Source organism: Acanthisitta chloris, unplaced genomic scaffold (genome assembly GCF_000695815.1).
Source record: "Acanthisitta chloris isolate BGI_N310 unplaced genomic scaffold, ASM69581v1 scaffold6969, whole genome shotgun sequence".
NCBI lineage: Eukaryota > Metazoa > Chordata > Aves > Passeriformes > Acanthisittidae > Acanthisitta > Acanthisitta chloris.
The window spans coordinates 22,842-42,039 of record NW_008690757.1 but is presented as its reverse complement, the minus strand read 5'-3'; the positions used below and the strand labels follow the sequence as shown (position 1 = coordinate 42,039).

Sequence of the window (19,198 nt, the reverse complement as noted above, 5' to 3'; positions counted from 1 at the left end):
TAATGGAAGAGCTCAGGTGTTAATGGATTATGACACTGCATACATGTACCACAAAGTAGGCAGCAGCTGCTCAAAAATTCACACTGGATCTGTAATATCCTGTTAAAAAGGGAGAAAGAGATTCAATGCATACCTGACCAAAAGTCGTCATTTAAAGGTTTTCAGCCTTAATGTATGCAAATACGCACCGATGGAGAGACAATGCACTTACATTCTTAAAAAAATTCTATTATCTCCTGGGCTTTTAATGGGATTTTTTCCTTTCCAGTCAGTGGGGAGTGGAGGATGTCCTTACACAGAGCCTGTATCTGCACTGCACAAAGTAGCTGCTTTTCAAAGCATCGAAGATGCTCAGTAAGAATGAAGTTAACTTTCCAGATGCAAACACTACATGGATATTTTTAGAAGCTAATGTTTGGAATAACCTTTACCTGGAAACTGGAAAAGTTCTCAACCATTTCTGCAGTTCCCAACCTTTCAAATGAGCTAAGTAAATCCACAGCCCCACAGGTCTGGCTGCCTCGAAGCTGTGGGTTTATTCACGATTTTAACATACATAGTTGTCTACGTGTACATTCAGGCACTCAGGGCTCTGGGTCAACCTCTTCCGCAACACATTGTGAGGCTTTCTGCATACATCTCTAGCTACTGCACAAAAAGGAGATGTGGAAAAAAAAGTTGCAAATCTTAAATAGATCTAGTTTCAAAAACTGCTAAATCCCCGAGGTTACTCACAAGTTTAAATTACATTTCTCTTTGGGCATGGAGTGCTCAGACCTGTCTAGGAAATGTCTGAATTTCAATGGCATTGCTCAGAAGAGCTGAATTTACTTCATTGTATCTAGACCCTATCTTCAGATTACATCAGATAATTCCTTGAGGATTTGCTCTGTTGTTCAGTAGAAGGCTTCTGATACAAAATTTATCTGGAATTTTGCCTGAATTCAGATATCTTTTACCTCAGGCTTGTGAATTGCAAGGTCTGGCTTGCTGTGGGTCTCCTGCCACAAGTCCAGTCCAGAAACTCTCAGTATAAAAATATAAATTCATTTTACAGTAGGAGCACAAGGAATTAATAAAATAGACATTTTTGGAACATAGTTGTTCCTGGATCTCAAACATAATTTTACTTTGTAGGAAATAATGATGAGCTTGGTGCACTTGGGGACAAACAGAAGTAGAGAGAGGAGAATGCACTTTTAAAGCACTTGTCTTCAGGCGATTTTTAAAAATGTACCTACTGTGTGAGGTAAGAATTTATTTCCATTGAAAAATTTTACTCTTAAAATGTCTGAAACATCACTTATAAAAGGAACATGTTTGAGACCACATTAACCTGCAGTTAAGAGCACTGCCACCAGACCATCTGCTACCATATCTTCAGGTATGGTGTGTGCAAGGCTGATTTGTATTATTTAATTGTTACTCCTTCCTTAGTATGTTAGGACTAAAGATATCACTCTGCTCCTGCCTGGCTGTACACTAGGACAGAAGAATGACAAGCAGAAGGGAAAGCTAGATTGAACTGTTCACACTTCTCATGCTGAGGAAACCACAGTAACTCATGTTATTTCAGAACATCTCTACAAGCAGGCAGCAAGACAATACAGATTGGCTTTTGAATCCAGACCAAATCTTGTTAACTTCAATCCCAGGCAGATCTGCAGTTTAATCTGGATAAAGATCACACAGCAATATACAAACAGCAGCATTATTCTGCCTGTAATGAATTTATTTTTATCTCTACTATTACTAAAATCAGTAAAAATTAATTCTGCTCTTTTTTTTTGAAACCTGTTTCTTTCCATGTATACTTCTTCTGTGAATTACTTTTTTTTTAAAAAAATTATCTGTTCTTTAAATTTTCTCTGGCTAGTTTTTTCTGTGGTGGTAGCAGTGACTCCACACACAAATGAAGTTCATGTGCAGGGCACTACCATACAGGCCACACATGCTTATAGCACAGAATAATTTTTAAGACTTAATTTCAGGACATTATGAAGTAAAAAGGGATAATATTACTGTTACCATTTCCAGTACAAACGAGACAATGTATCTGGAATGATCTATTATCTAGTCAGCAGTACATGGCATAAAGCACTTCAAATAAAAGCCTGATGGTGTTACACTGGATGAGGAAGTCTGACTAAAGACTGGCAAACAAGTTGCTTTTAAAAATGGATGGTGGCTGAAGTAAAATGAACAGCCTGAGAAAGTTAATTGCAGCTATTTTCTAGTTTATTATTAGCAATTCCTTTGGTCTGAAGTTAAAAATTGTTGTATTTGATAAATGCCAAATCTTACATGAGGCAACTCCAGCACAACCTCGAGACTATGAAAATTGGACAGGTGAAATGAATTGCATCACCTGCCAGCATGAGGAAACTGTGGCTCTGCCCAGGTCAGCACCTGCCCATTGCAGCACAGGCTGCTGGGCTGGTGGCAGACATAGGGAGCCTAGGAAAACCAGCAGGCTATTTCAGGGGTGGAAACACATATCTGGAGGGCCACAGGGCTGATAATTACTGTCACAGTTCTTTTCTATAGCAAGACCTGAACAATCTTCAGAGAGCTCTCCCCAAAACAGAAATGATATGAAGTAAAAATGCCTTTGGTAACTGTCCTGTTCCACACAAAGAATATCTTCATTTTAGGCAACCTAAAGGGAATATTTATGTTGGATTTCTTCTTCTGCCTCACTTAACCCATCTGTGCAGTTTGCTCATTAATTTAAGGGAAGCCAAAAGGGAAACATTCATTACCCTTCTGTCCTCACTACCTTGTCCTATTCATTGCCCCAGGGCACGGCTGTTAGCAGCAGAATGGAAACCACCACTAGGGCCTTGACTTCCCCAAAACTATTTTCAGCAAATAGCCAAGAGCTGACAATATGCATATTTCCATGCTTCTCCCTTCCACCCTCCCTGCTGCTGGAGATTTGTATGGGTGTGGCTCCACTCTCTGCCCCAGATGGCCTGGCCACCCCCTCTGTGTGGAGGGCAGACCCTAGTGCAGCAGGGACTGCCCCTCACTCTGGCCATGCTGCTGTGCCAGGTCGTGCTGCAGGCTGCAGCCTGGCCACCCTCCCTCGCCCACGGCCATCCTGATGACAAAGACCAACTGAAATAAAGTTGCAGCATTAGGACTAGTCCTTTGGAGCACATTTTTGTCTTCCATCAACATGGTACACGTGGTTGCTTAAAGAGTCTTGTCATGAGGGACAACCTTGCGTCCCCTTTGCACCTAGTGTGTGTCTGTGAGGCACCGCAGTGGGAGCATTTCCTTTTGCTCTCATAAAGCAATCCTCAAGAAGCTGGTACTGAAATATCTTTAAAGAGATACTGAGACATAACAACATTTAGAGCTCTAAGGAAATTTAAGCAGTTTAGAAGGATTATTGCATACTCCCACCCTTTTCACAGATCCTGATTTAGGATCCTGATGACTGTGTCAATTTGTCACAAATCCTGAATTAGGAGCCTGTCAACTACACCAATTTGTTGTGAATGAGTAGTTTATGTTGCTTAAAAAATCACTAAGGTATTACCAAAAGTAGGTTTAATATAAATGTGTAGAAGTTCAACAGTAAGGTTCACTCTCCTACTGGATGAAATGGATGAAACACAAAAAGAAAATCAAGTTAGAACTGAGCCAGAATGATTTATAGAGAGCCTGAAGAGGCAAGAGGGTAAGGGAGACCCTCCCACTGGGATACAAGGTTCAGAGTGGATTTCCTACCTTTCAAAACTCCTGATGGAGCTTAGGCACCGCTGAGTCCAATCTTAGTCTCAGACCTAGACAACGGCTTATGTCTAATAGAAGGAATACAAGGAGTAAGGAAATCCTCCCATTGAGTCATGAGGTTCAGAATAGGCCCCCCCCTTGCTTTCTGAACTCCTGATACAGCTCAGGTGCAGCTAGGTGCAGTCTTAGTCTCAAACTTGCTCAGTGGTTTATACCTAAGGGATTTAGCAACACTTATCATCAATTAATTCACAAAGTGATTCAACAGAATTTACTACAACAGTGACTTAATCACAGATCCAAGATGGCAGAATTCCTACTACAACACTGATTTAAGGGGAACTTAAAAATATTAGAAACAGTTAATGGAAGACTCTAATAAGCAATATGAGGGAATGCCACTCTAATAAAGCTTTCATATTCTAAAATGCTATTAGAAGTACATACTTCTTCTTTTACTTGTGATCTAAATGCAGACACTTACCAGTTAAGGCACTTGTTTCAAAAAGCAAATAGCATCTATTAAGGGAACTCTTGCTGCCATGGTACAGAATTCAGATGTTGGGACTGCTGAAGGGTTGAGACCACTACAACACAGAACATACTTCTCAGACCTCTGCTACTCTTTTAAGCCTACTGTGAAAACAAGACCCTGTTCAGTGTGCAGCTGAGTACTGCATGCTTTGATTCTGGCAAGGAAACCTCTGATGCTTTCTGACTAGTTGACTTTCTAAGGCATTTTTTAGATTTCAGCTCTTAACTGCTCATATTAAATGCCTCAGGAAATGTTTGCTTTACAGACTCTTTCTCAATGTCCTGCTTTTCTTGAGCTCACACCATCTGATACAATTATTTGAAGGGAAGCAGGCAAAGAGAGATTTGTAATAGTGTTCCAGTACTCCCTGTCTTGATGTACCTCTGACATGCTCCTCAAAATGTGGTGTAGTCCTCTGTCTGGCTTTTGTAATTTCTTAGTAAGGCAAGGAATCAATAAATCAGAAATGGCCAAGACAGAGTGTTTGCTCCTTTGTACACTGTTCCTGTAAACAGAACTGAGTATCTGAACATGGTTTTCATGCAGAGTAAGGCTTAGTTTAACTGTCTCTAAAAGAGAGAGACTGATTCTAAACTGACTCTGTCATTGCTTCTTTTCTATGCAGTGGCTGATCCTCTTTTTTTTGTGTACCCCAAAAGAAATTTATACACATTTTTGCCACAATAAAAATGAAAGATGATTTTAACTTCTTAACCCAGAGGGTGGTTGGTCATTAGAACAGGCTCCCCAGGGAAGTGGTCACAGCACCCAGCCTGACAAAGTTCAAGAAGTGTTGAACAATGCTCTCAGGTACATGGTGAGATTCTTGGGGTTGTCATATACAGGGCCAGGAGCTGGACTTGATGATCCTTCTGGGCCCCATTAAACTCAGGATATTCTATGATTCTAACCAATAGTGAGATCTCAAACTGTTTTATCCCCTTTTCCTCATTCCAGCTCATCATATGTCTTAGTGTAAAAGATGACTAGAATATGGAAGCTAACACCTCTGGAACAACCAGCTCTGCCTGTGCATCAAGCTGCCAGAAGAAACTGTTCCAAACTTGTAAGCACTGTTTAATTCTGTACAATTCCGATAGATAGGCCTCTTTTCAGACAAGGTTTTCAGTGGCAGCTGGGTAGGCAGAAAGAGATGAGAAACATTGCAAGAGAAAGAGGAAGATAAAGTTGGTATATATCACACAGCACAGCTTCTCAGTCATTAAGTGGGAGCACACAGGGTGAGGTGAAAGCATTGGAAAAAATGTAGGTTTAAACATGTAACAATAGAAGTAGGAACAGAATTCCCCCTTCTCCCCATTTATAGACATAAAAGGAGTACAAGCTTCTCTGGAAGCATTTTTTTAAGACTGTCAGAGACTATTCTTAGTAACTCAGGGAAAAGGCTGTGAATGATCCAAGTTACAGAAAGAACAGTTATCAGTGGAAAGAGTACATGAGTTTCTCCACTGGCAAACTGTTGCTGTTGGCTCAAAGATTTTTTTGTTTTCTTCACTCAAAATGATGTACTTCCTCTTTTAACTAAGAACTCTTCTAGAAAAATAAACACCAGGTATGATAATAGGCGTTTGTCATTTGACTTCTGCTGAGTAATAAAGCACAATGTTCAAAATTGAATCAAATAGTTTATCTTTGTAGAAACTGATGTCAACATGCAAACTAATACACTTAAAATATTATTAGATTGTAGCTATTAAGTATCACAATCAGTCCTCTGCTACTTTGCTAAGCAGAGGTCATGGAAATAGTAATCAGAAATTCTGGATTGTATCTTACAATAAAGCAAACATCATCCATAAAGCTTTTTACATGCTCCTGCAGTGCAGTGTCTTTTAGGAAAGAAAAGAATCTCCTTTTCTCACAATGCTTGGACCCACAGCATAGAATGGTTAGGTCAAGCTGGGATGATCAGGAACTTTTATGCTTGTTACCCAGAGCCAGGCTCTGGCCATTGATGCGCAGGGACAGAGTAAAAGAAAGGGTCACAAGCTGAAACATGGCAGGTTCCTCCTCATCCCCAGGAGATACTCTTACTGGGGTGGCAGTAGGGTGGTATGGGAGGGGTGTGACTGAGCTCAGCAACAGGTTGCCCTAAGACCTGGTAGACTCTTGTTCTGCCAATTGACGGGTACAACAGAAATGACAGACATCAACGCAAAGAACAGGCTTATTTTACTATCTGTGTTTAAAATATTAGGAAAATGAGTAATAGAATTACATCTACAGTTAGTTTACTAAGCTTGAATACAAACAGCAGAAACAACACAGTAAGCAAGGTAATGAACCTAATCATTGCTGCATAGAGGAAAGAATAGTGATTAAGAGACATACATCACCAATTGTCCTAACACTTTATCATCATCCAGATCCGCAGTCGCTGGAGAGACCCTGGTTGCACGAGGATTTGGAGTGTCTTTCGTGGCAATTGGGAAATCCTACGCACTGCGTCCACTCTTAGGTGAGGCGCCCAAAGTCACTGCAAGAGGGTCCAGCCTTTAGAGGCCAAAGAAACAAGCTAAAAATAACTTGCAGTTTTTTTGTGGTTTCGTGCGGAGAACATCTAGTGGTACTCCAACTAAGCGAGGCCAGGGCTTGGCCAGAGCGCAGGGCACGGGTGGTGCAGTTTCCTACCATATATTGTTGACAGGGCATGACCTTGGAAATATTTCACAGCAAATATACAGCCTGTACCAAGGATGTCTATCAGATATTTTGCAGAAGGCGGCATGGCCTTGGACAAATATACAGCCTATACAAAGGCTATCTACATCCACGTCCGACATTAAGTGGTTTAGGTAACTAACACAAAGAAGCACCATTCACAAGGAGTACATCTATATGGCAAATCTGTCTTGGGCCTACTGTCCAAGCCCTAGCATTTCAACTGTTCATCCTTGGAGACCTGTAAAAGCCATCTGGACAGGGTCGTGGAGAACCTACTCTATGCTTCTTGAACGTGCTTGAGCCATGGAAACCCTATCCAGTCCCACAGATTTGTGAGGATCCAAGCAGCTAAGCAGATTACTAACCATTTCCTCTTTTCCTAGGATTTCAGGGGGCCTATTTGGCTTCCTATCTCTTTGGCTATCAGTTCTAGAGGCCAGGTGTCCTGAGGACAACCTCTCCTACTATTCAAAACTGAGGCAAAGAAGGCAACCTCAGCCTTTTCCTCATCGTGGGTCACTCTGTTCCCTCCCATGTCCAGCAAGGAATGAAGATTTCCTTGCCCTTCCTTTTGTTATTGATGTATTTATAGAAACACTTCTTGCTACCCCTGACAGAAGTGGCCACATTTAATTCAAATTGTGCCTTTGTCTCTCTAATTTTTTTCCTACATGACCTGACTATATCCCTGAACTCTTCTTGAGTAGCCTGCCCTGCTAACTCATCAGTTATTTTTAATTTTGCCAAAATAAAACGCAATACTTTATTCTACAGTGTACTTACAGAACGGCAAAACACAGTTTTAATTTTTTTTCCTTTTATTTTAATCCACAACTTAAGGCATTGTTCTGACATACACTACAGCAGACAGCTGGAATGCAGTGCAAACCAAGAAAGGCCTGTGTGATCTCAGCTGTATATACAAAGGTCTTAAAAACTGGAAGCAGAGTTTTTAAGTGTGTTAGGCTTAAGGTACTCAACGTGAGTCGAGTGGAGATGTTAACATATCATTCCAGTTCACACAGTAGATATTGTACTGTAACACTCCCATAACAATGACACAACACATCTATGTTCTTGGGACAGTTCAGCTTTAGGTGCCACTACACAAGTCTGAGAAATCTGAGAAGCTGAAACAATTACAGAGTAAGGAAAATCTTACATTGGAGTTCTTCAGTACTTTTCTTCTGAAGCCTGGAGGATTCAAGCATACAGTTACAGACTCAGGCATGCTACTCTTTTTAAACAGAAAAATGAAGGCAACTGTAAATTTCAACTTTTTCACTTAAAAAAAAATAATCTTGCTTGCAGAAATTTCCATCCATTTCCATCCCCTGAGAAGAAAAGGTGCTGGACTTGCTCAGGACTGAATTTCTGTTAAGTATTCTTAGTTTCAAAACAGGTAAGGACTGAATGCATCTTGAACACCAAAAAATCAGTCACACCTGTCAATTAAAGGGAGTAAGATAAAAATCTTGCTTACCTTTCAAAAAACAACCATTTTGATTTTAAAAAAAAAGCAGTATCATCTAGTACATAATACCTATTTAACACTATATTACATGGTATTAGAAGGACATATTTAAACCAGATTTCAGGCAATTTTTAAAAATTACAGTAAAGTCACCTTAAACATTTCTCCTGTACGTCTCCCCCTCTCCCACCTTGTGGTTATCATACATGTCCTTTGGGGATATGCAAGATGCCAAAATCAACAACAACTCTTATCTAATAATGCTCAGACTCTAATGGGGAGGGAGAAAATAGGGTTACATTATGTGCCACTATGTTTACATAATGCTTACTTAAGAATGCAAAAACCAGTCCTACTATGGTACCTGTGGGTTGTTGTATTTATCAATCTTTCAAATGACACTAGCTTTTAAAATACTGTATGCTGATCCATGTCTAGCAAGGTTAAAGTGAAGACCAGACACTTACTTCTGCAGGCATTCCAGCTCTGAGGGCAGGTCACAGCCTACATAAACCCTATTTGTTAAACTGTATTCTAACAGTGCATAAAAACAAGGATCCTACAAGAGAAGATTAATATTTAATTGAAATCATGCTGCTCTGGGAAGTGAATTTTCAAACAAGTTAACATGGCACATGAATGCAAGAGATTTTATAGGACCTCTTCCAGAAACAGAACACTACAAATGGTGCAAACAGTGTAACAACACAGGAGGAAGATAAACAGAACACTACAAATGGTGCAAACACAGTGTAACAACACAGGAGGAAGACAGCTACAGGTGCTGTAAGTTTGAGATTTTACATGTAGGTGTGGGGGACTAAACTTTCTATTCACACCTGGAATACTGCTTTTCTTCTTATTTGTAAAGTCAGACACAACATCAGATATTAAGAAAAGCTCAATTTGTTCCTGTGAGGGGACCATGCATGGGTTCAAAAGGAGAGTGCCTCCCTGGCAGGCTGTTGCATTAACTGGGAACAATCACTTCTGCCACCCTCCAGTTAAAAAATGAAGCAACTGCATTTGTGAACACTCTGATTGTGAAAGGTTACTCAGTACATGCTTACTGGATTTGCAGGTTGCTGGAGAACTTCAGCACTGAGGCTCTGACCTCTTCTAGAGCCAAAAAGGAGATAGGACCCTGTATGCACACAGCAGCTTTACAATTTACCTTGTGCTTGGAAATCTACTGTGTGTGTGCTGGAACTGTCCATACTTATAGGAACCTATGGAATTCAGATAATCCCAAATGCATATTGAGAGCAACATATGAATTCTTAACATAATCTGATGCTCCCTCACATCAGATTAACCCCCAAAATCATTCAATTCCTGTGGAAAGTAACACATGTGATTCAAAGATATAAACCCAAAACTTACTTTCACAAGAACATGAGGATTTCCCACGACAATCAGCAAAGCTTTTGCTCTAGTAATTGCTACATTAAATCTCTTTGGGTTAGAGAGAAAGCCCAAATGGTATTTTTCATCATCAAAAAAGCATTCCTGGGAGCGCACCTAAAATTAGTTATGGATAATTTCAGAAATAGAATAATGAGAACACAACTTACCTAGTCATAGTGTTACTTAAACATAGTATTTCCTTACTGCAACAATCCATTCAGCTGAATGACAATTCTGTAAGCTGCCTTCAGCAGTCTCACCAATGTGCTTTGACCTGTCTTAGGAAAACAGCCAAAGCAACTAGTGTGCTACAACTACTGCCCATTAGATTTTCACCTCTGTTTCATCTATATTTGAACCTGTCTGTGATAACAGAAAATTTTCATGACCTAAATAATTAGTTATTATAAAAAGAAGCATAGTATATTCCTAGAACTACTTTAAGAGTGATACAGGGCTGGATTGAAAAGCTATGATATGATGCAGAACCAAGTAAATGTAGTACCACTGCCCTCGGGGAAAAAAAAAAGGCAAGAAAACTCCACAGACTCTTCCCCCGAGCCACTAAAAACCTCAAAAAAATCTATACCTCCATCCCCACATCCACCCTGCTTTCCAGTGTTTTGGTAGTTTATGTAGCTGTTTTATCCTCCCCTCTCCTGAAAATCCTATGTACTCCTGTTAAAAGTGATTTGGTACTGGTCATATCTGCAGCTACACATTCCTGGTCTATACTTCCTTTGCTCACTTGCCTTACATACCATTACTCAGACTTACACAGGCTCTGCTTGTACTCAACATTCTCTAACAGCCCTGAGGGCTCCTGGGTCATGAACACCTAAACAAAGTGCTCCAAACACTTAAATATTTCACTTTATTTAGATACTTCATGTACCACACCCATGCTACCATTTGAAAAAAAGCAAGCATATGCATACTTTTTTTGGTATTCTGAACTGGATTTCATGCTGTATGATACGGAGGGTCCATAATGCCCACCAGAAAAGTCTAAACCCTTAAAGCTGCACTGGTATCACTTGCTGATGTTCCAAATGATAAGACCAAGTTTCCCAACTGTCCAGCACAGATTATTTCTTCTGTCCAGGAGTTCAGCATGCCTACAACAGTGTACATTTGATGGATGCTGTCTCAGACCATAAAGGGTCAGTATTGCACATTGTGGTGCAAGAAGTTGCCCAAAATAAAGCCTCAGTAGCTATCAGCTGAGGTATCAGCTGTTGCTTACACTTCTCAACTCCACATTGATTTCTCCTTAGAAGCACAAAGAAAAGTCTCCTGTCAAGCGCCCAAGCCAACAACCTCATATGCCTGAGAAGAGAAGGGACAAAAAGTAGGGCATGAAGAAGCTGCTGCAGCTTTTCCCTTTATGGGGCTTTCATGTGAATTCAAACACCCAGGATGTGTGCAGATGTAGCATTTAGAGAGGGGGAACTGGCATATGCCTACATCTAACCTCAGCTGAACATCAGAGTCTCCTGAAGCCTGATATCTCAGCTTCCGCAGATTCCACACCCTAGCCAACTGCCTAAAAGCTATGACTACATCTTTGTCATCTGCAGTAACATGCATTGAGATATTTTTGAAAAAAACCAGACATCTGCTGAAGCATATTGGTTATCAAGTGTGCAAAAGAAGGTGAAAGGCTTCCAAATAACATCCCCTCACTGCTGCCCCAGTACTCTGCCCCACAATCCTCTCTTTTCCCCTTTTGTCAAATGCAAGGGTAGGCTCAACACAAATCCAGACATCATCTTCCCAAACTCATGCACCTTCCTCCCACATTTTTTGAACGCTCCCTTTTGTCAGTCCTTTTCTGAAAGACTCATTTATTGCACAGAATGACATGAAATACCTCTGCATTTTCATTACTATCTAGAAATTTCTCGTGATGCAGTTTATGCCCCTACTCCTTCATGTTTACATAGAAATGGACACCCAAAACCAACTCTGAACCAAGGAGGTGATGTACTGGTAGAATGACAGCCTGTGACTAGTGTACTGCTGAAGCAGAAACATAGCATGGATTATTTTTTTTCCCCTTGACCTTTTTTTTCAAGGCATTTGACAACTTCAGATTCAAAAAGCAAGCACCTAGAGAAGACCTTTACCAACATCCCTGAAATAAAACCAATGCAGCACTTAAAGTGCACCATCAAGATAGTCATGAAAGACTACCAAGTGATCTCCTACCAACTCAAAATAACTAAATCATGATAAAGGGCTTCTAGGCACAGCCAGCAGTGGTATCTGGGAAGTTGTCAGCTGTATACCATTAAGTGATGATTGTCAAAGTGGAGGAGAAAATGGAAGGGAAGAACCTACATCACCTTTAAGTCAAACAGCAATTACTTTTTAAACTGGGTAACACTGTTCTCTCTAATATTCATAATGCATCCAGTTTCCATTCTCTCTAAGCATACCAGTGAAAGGCACCTTGTCTGCAAGAAACTCTACGATAAATTCAGCTAAAGTATCTACAGAGTTTTAAGGTTTACCTCGAAGACACACACGCTGTACTGTTTCTATGCACTTAAAAATAAGCTCTGCTTTAAAATGCTGTGTCAGAATGACAAAAATATTGCTTTTACATTTTTTTTAAAAGGCCTGTACAGAAAAGGAACTAGAGCATTAGATACATGTAAACACTCTCCACAGGACCACAATAAATATACGTACGGTTGACAAGATGATAACTGTCTGCTCCTGCCCTTGAAACTCTTCTACTGAGCCAACTTTAATGCCTGCCAAATCAATACTTCTGAGAAGAAGTTTAATTTTTTCTGCCTACCAAGAAAAAACCAAACAAAACATTTTTGAAGGAATTGAGTTTTATATTTGAGAGTGGATTACTTTAAAACCAAAACCAGACCACATATATAAGTGCATGTTGTAACACGGAAATGTCAAAAGGAATGCCTACACCAAGCTTAGCCATCATCCACTAGTAAGGTCTTAGAATAAACCAGTAACTTTTTCTGAGAAGTATCCCACTTACTATATATGATTTCAACAGAAAGCAGTAGATTTTTAATAATCCAGATTTTAAGGAGAATAATAACTTGGATCCATAAACCCTCTTCTTCAATGTGCCTCATACCCAAAACCATGCATGCCATGGATGTGTTAGGGCAAGCAGCTTCCCCTAGCCCCTCAAGACAACTGTACAGATTCCACCTTTGCTTGCCAGATGCATCATGCAGAATGAAAGACAGAGGTGAGGTATGATCTTAAGTACCCTCTCAAAAAGAGAAGGAGACCAAGGAGTCTCACACACTGGGATACTGGCACATGTGGGATCAGTATACTGCTATCTGTTAAAAGCTGCTTGGAGATTATACCTTAAGTGCTCCAATAAATTTAAGAAGAAATCATGCCTGGCTAAGCTGAGGTTTACAGTCAGAAAGTGCTTTCCATGAAGTTGGTAAGAAGGACTGGAGCATCTCCCCTATGAAGACAGGCTGAGGAAGTTGGGGCTGTTCAGCCTGGAGTAGCAAAAATTGTGTGGAGACCTCATAGCAACTTTTCAGTAAATATCTGAGAGGCCTACAAGGGGGCTGGAGAGGGACTCTTCATTAGGAACTGCAATGATAGGAGAAGGGGCAACGGGTTCAAATTGAAGGAGGGGAAGTTTAGGTTAGATAGTAGAAAAAACTTTTTTTACTGTAAGGGTGGTGCAACACTGGAACAAGTTGCCCAGGGAAGTGGTGGCTGCCCCAAACCTGGCAGTGTTCAAAGCCAGGCTGCATGAGGCCTTGAGCATCCTGGTCTAGTGGGGAGGTGTCCCTGCCCATGCTGGGGTTGGGGGGTGGGACTACATGACCTTTAAGGTCCATTCCATCCTCTACAATTCTATGATTCTAAGCTTTTCTGCGATACAAAGTGAGTTTCCTGAAGAGGATGTTTCTATCACACACCTGCATCACAGGCAGGTGAAGGACACAATCATATTAAACCACGTGAAATCATAATTCAGGGAGTGTAAGAGTTTCAGTCACTTCAATACTAGATATAAATATTTTAAAAACAAACACTAACTGTAAACATGGTCAGGTGCACACACCTGACCAGTCGGATCAGTACAAGCAGAGCTTTAATTTGCAAGTGAGAATTCTTCCAGAGGGCTTGGTATTTTCCACACATCTCATAGTGTTTTCCCCAAGCCATGCATGCAAGGTTATGAATTCTGAGATGTGAACACCAAGAACTGTGTGCACACTGGCCAGAGCCTACTCTGAACTGAAAGAGGATTTAATTTTATTTTAAAAATGAAAGTAAACATCAGATGCTTAACACACCTGAATATAAATACGAAATAAAGCACAGCATTTGAAGTTGATAGCCAGCATTCTTTACAGGTTTAAATAGCAGCACAAATGTCAAGTCCGACTACAGGACAGCTAAAAAGTCACAATTCCTCTAGTCTCCTCAAGCTGTAACAAGGTGACAAGTCACCTACTTCATGACATTTTCCTTTTGCTCCACTCCTCAGTGCAGAGAGTGAGAGAACGTAATTGCTCTTCCAGTTGCTGGCTAATAAATTCTTGACTTGCACTATTTACTTCCAAGAACCAGAAAATCTGCTTCTGTCTACAAAACTGTCTCTTTAATAATTTCCTGATTTTTAAAACAAACCCAAAAAGGATCATGAAATTACTGCTATCTTTCTGCAGGTTTAGATTTCAGAGGCAGCATCATTAATGACTGATAATACACTGTGTCACATGACACGCAACAGTGAAATGTTGAGATATGCCTCCTGCTTTAGCAAACCATGGCCACAAGATGAAATACAACAACTCTGAAGCTCTTAAGACATTAGACCTGTTAAACACACCTGTTTACGATATGGTGTAATCACTCCAATATCAGTCTCTGACACTGCAGCATTGTCATTTTTAGCAAGGTGGCAACAGTATTTCATTACTTGAACTGCTTCAGCTGGATTAAACCATGAAGGACTGTGACCTTCACGTGCTTCACTGCCCTGTATGAGGGGAAAGGAAATGAGATGATGGAGATCAGGTGCAGAAATCACTACGTATTTATTAACAGATTATTCTTATACATACAAAATGCAAAAATAAGTCATGGAACGTTATATACAACTTCTGTCCCTCTCTATACACCCTTTCCAATGTACAAGTATCACCTCACATTTTATATTGGATATTTTAAACTGGAGAGTTTATATGACAAGAGTACTTCTGAGCATGCAACGAAAGAGTTAAATCTCAACTCAAAATAACATGTGTTAGCAAGTTGGTATCTTGTTTTCGTGGAAGGTGGAAAGTTCAAAACCAATCCTCTCCAACCAGTGGGTATTAACACTTTTGGCTAACTTCATGGAAGACTAAAGAAAAACTTTTTTTCTCAACGTACTATTTTTTCCTTTGACTAGTTAAGCCTAAATAATCCTTCAGTTCTAGAGGTTTGTGTTCATTTTCATGTAGCAAACTCTCATCAAAAGCAATCTAAAGGCAGCTGACTGTAATTCCAACTTGGTCATCTGCTATGAATTTAAATTTGCACCAAAATGTCTGCATAATACACTTCAGTGGACAGCTACTTAAGTTCTTAGCAAACACTTGACTTCAGTCATTGTTTCTAAAACCAGATGGTCAGGAAGTCACACTACTTGCAAAAGAAAGTTTACTCTTTTATCATATAATTCCTAAAATTCATTCCAAAGAAACCTTTTCTACAACATCAGCAAACTGCTATCAGACTTTCAGTATACGAACATTTTACATACCCTTATTCCATGAAAAATTAATGGGAATCCCTTCCTGGGCAATTTCCCCCAGTTCAACAAAGAAGTTACTACTGAAGCATCTGCACAAACTTCTAACTCCTTGTGATAAAACAATTTGGATGGCAAGGCAAGCAATGCAGAATGTGACCTGTAGTTCTTTATGAGTTTTGTGATCTGCAAAGACAAAACCCAAACCACATAACTGAAACATCAGACTCAGAACACAGCTCCCAGGCAGACACTACCATAGCATCATCTAGCATTTAGTGTTCCTAAAGCTGCCAAAGAACTGTACTCAAGGTAAAAACTGCAGGTGTGATCTTCTAGAAGTAAAAACTAAATAAAAGCAGTTTTTCTAAGGACTGTCTCTTTCACCTCCAAAGGAGAAACAAAAAGAATTGAACGTATATGACAGATGAATTGGTCATTCTCTGATTTCTTACAACATTTGACCTATAGGTACATGCTCTTTTTTTCTTATGAGTCAGATTCTTTTCATGGGGTTTTCATGGACATAACCTGTTTTTTTGAGGAAGTCCTGACAGACAAAAAGGAGCATCAGAACAGCTGACAGAAACTGGCCTTAGGTACCTGAAATGTATTTGTCTTGAAATGAATAATTCCAGACAGTAATAACCAGCTTGAAAAAAAAATTTCCTGTAAAAATGGTAACAGGATATTTCAGTCCAAAGGTATCCTTGGAGCCCTCACACTTTCTGCTCTCTCACTATGCCAATTCCCCTTAAGCACTGCATATGGAACACAACAACTAGAGTTTGCTGTAACAGATTTTAGGAGGAAGCATGACAGGTTTTTCAGCAGGCTGAACCTGACCTAAAGCCTAGGTCCAAACACCCTCACTTTCACCCTTAAGCCTGCCTTCAGATTTCCTCCCTTCTCTGGGGATGATGACCACCCTTACTTGGTCATCTGGTCACCTTTTGCTCTCAGTTCCCACGTGAATAGGAAGGCATCTTAGGAAGTTTAACTTTAGCCCTGTATTTCAGATTCTGACAGTAACTTGGAGCAGATGAAGCATCTGTGCTTGTTTATATACCATGCTACCTCTGCCACTTAGCATAGACTTTATTTACTTCACCACACAGGAGTTCTGGGAAGCTATCCTTCAGAGCAGAGATGATAAAAAAAAACAAGAATGTTTTCTTTTTTTTCCCCTTCGTGAAACATGATGTTTGCAAAATTAATCTTTAGATAGAAAGAGGACACTGTCTTTTTAGGTTAAAAAAAGAAGTTGTACTTGTTCATTTGTGGAAAATTAAGTTATGAAGTTATGGTAAATGTAGACAGTGGAGATGAAAGGGAATTTTAAGATATTTACAATTGTGCTTTGTGCACCGTATTTGACTTACTCTGTTTAAGAACAGCGAACACCCTCAAAGAAGGGTTTTAAGATGTTGGAGGGCTCAGCATCCTTACTATTCAGAGTATATGCACAAAATATTTAGATTTCCTAGAGAAGTAATGCTCAAGCAGGGCTTATCACTAAGCATCAAGGAACAAAACATTGGTAAGGAAACAGCAGGAACTCCCATTTCTCCTTTTCTGATTGAGATGAAAAATGTTAATGGAAAGTTTTACTCACCAGCAAAGGATTATATGCTCCACAGGCACCAAAAGCATCCTCATCTCTCAGATATAGCTCTCTTGATATCAGCCTTTCCAGCAAGGACACATTTAATCCAAAATTCACTGCAAGTTTAGATTTTATTACTGGCCCTAACTGCTTTGGATCTCCAACAAGAACTACCTGTATAAGCATTAAAAAATAAAAAAAAAAAATCCATCCTACATTAAACAGTTGTTACTGAAACAACATTTTAATGACACACATTTCAGAATTCAGAGATCAATTCATATCAAGTATTCTGCTTTCCTGCAAACATTGTTTGCAAAGAAGAGTCAGCCCCAGGACAGAAGTATGCTGTTGTCTTAAACTAAGAAAGCATATTTTTATTTTGACATATTCCACACCCTGATCCAGTCCCACCAACACAGACTTGTTTTGGATGTAAAACAAGTCGTTTACATGTGGGGAATGGCTATTGAGCATATGAATAAGACCTATTATAAACACTAAGAATTTCATACTCATTACCAGAAAATGGCTGCTTGCATTCTACAGCATTCACAAAAATGAAAACAACAGCTCAACTTCTTTCCTTCCAGCAAATGATGCTAAGAGAGCTACCTGTCCATCAGCTTCTGAAATCAACCCAATAGGAATCAGGCTCTCTGGTTCACTTGCTTGTCCTGCTTCATCCAGAATCACATGAGTGAAGTGTCCAAATCTAGAATTAAATAAAATTAACCCAAAACAGGGCTGTTTTCAGATTAGTTCGTTCTGCCACCCTGTGGTTGACCTCAACAATTCTGTTAGCATCCCTGTCAAGTGTGCCAGGCAACTCCACACACACAGAGCAAAGATGGATATTTTCAACATGAAATATAGAAAAACAACCCTGTAACTTTAATTTTTCATCTTGTACCTCAGTTACATACTCTGATATGTACAACCACTGGTTACCTTAATTAAAACATTGTTTGTACCAAAGTTAAGATACTTAGAAAAGCTTTCCTTGTTCTCAATTTCCTTCAGCTACTGAATTAGAACAATGCACTGGGTGTAGCAAAGTCAATCCCCGAGCTTGGTTTCTACCAAACAACTCAAGACTGTAAAAGGACACTCTGAAGCCTTACTAAGTTAAAATCAAAGTCAGAGAAATCTCTAGTTAACAGCCTTTGACAAGGTACTTGTTTACAGTCAGTAAAAGTGACTTGATAAAAACCAAATACAACATAATTTTTAGCGTTAAAATCATTTTGAGTCAAAGCGATTGTCAACAGCAATATAATTTCCAAGGCTCCCACTGGTCGCGGAGAAGTTATTGTGTCAAAAATTTTAAACATTACTAAAGATAGTTCTTAAATTTACAATGGAGAAAGTTTAAGCAATATTTCAGCAGAAACTAAGTGCTTTGCTCTATTTCGCAATAGAGGCACATGATACAAACTGTATTAAAACAGCTCAAGTTACAGTTAGAGAGTCTCTAAAAGCTCTGGATTTTGTATCATCCAGCTGTCTCCGTGATATTCCTATCTATGGTACTCTACCGTATTCCTGTTTGATAGAACAATCCTGCACTGCTGCATGTTGTAATTACTATCCTGGACCACAATGCTTTCTGAATGTCATCACCATCTTTGCAGTAAGGCTTCGCCATTTCATCAATTTGCTGCAGAAACAAAAAGGTACTTTGTGAAAAATGCCACTCTAAACCAAAACATTTTGATTTGAATAGAAAAGCTCACTGAAACTATTTCAGCAGTTGAGCAAAACACATAGATTTAAACACCATTCATACACCAAAATGAATGAATTAATCTGCCTAAACAAATTAGTACATATGCAAGACATCTGTGCTTTATTGTAAGGACCAAAATGGAACATTTGCATGTTTCCTACACATATCTGTATGTATATAAATGTACTCACATATATGCAACAATCCCACCATGTGTGTGTGCTGCATAAAGACGTCAATCCTACTTGCTATTCGGT

The 19,198-nt window shown here is 39.6% G+C and overlaps 1 protein-coding gene across 1 annotated transcript in view; it reads right to left on the bottom strand.

Annotated features, from left to right (window-relative positions):
• The window catches only part of MOV10L1 (Mov10 RISC complex RNA helicase like 1), a 43,010-nt gene that overhangs the window by 1,013 nt on the left and 22,799 nt on the right, over positions 1 to 19,198 (bottom strand). The window contains exons 19-26 of the mRNA XM_009081937.1: positions 18,751 to 18,872; positions 17,828 to 17,927; positions 17,222 to 17,386; positions 15,619 to 15,792; positions 14,701 to 14,850; positions 12,543 to 12,650; positions 9,822 to 9,959; positions 8,906 to 8,997 (exon numbers count right to left, since the gene is read on the bottom strand). Of these exons, the coding sequence (XP_009080185.1) occupies positions 8,906 to 8,997; positions 9,822 to 9,959; positions 12,543 to 12,650; positions 14,701 to 14,850; positions 15,619 to 15,792; positions 17,222 to 17,386; positions 17,828 to 17,927; positions 18,751 to 18,872 (1,049 nt within the window). The remainder of the gene's footprint in view (positions 1 to 8,905; positions 8,998 to 9,821; positions 9,960 to 12,542; positions 12,651 to 14,700; positions 14,851 to 15,618; positions 15,793 to 17,221; positions 17,387 to 17,827; positions 17,928 to 18,750; positions 18,873 to 19,198) is intronic.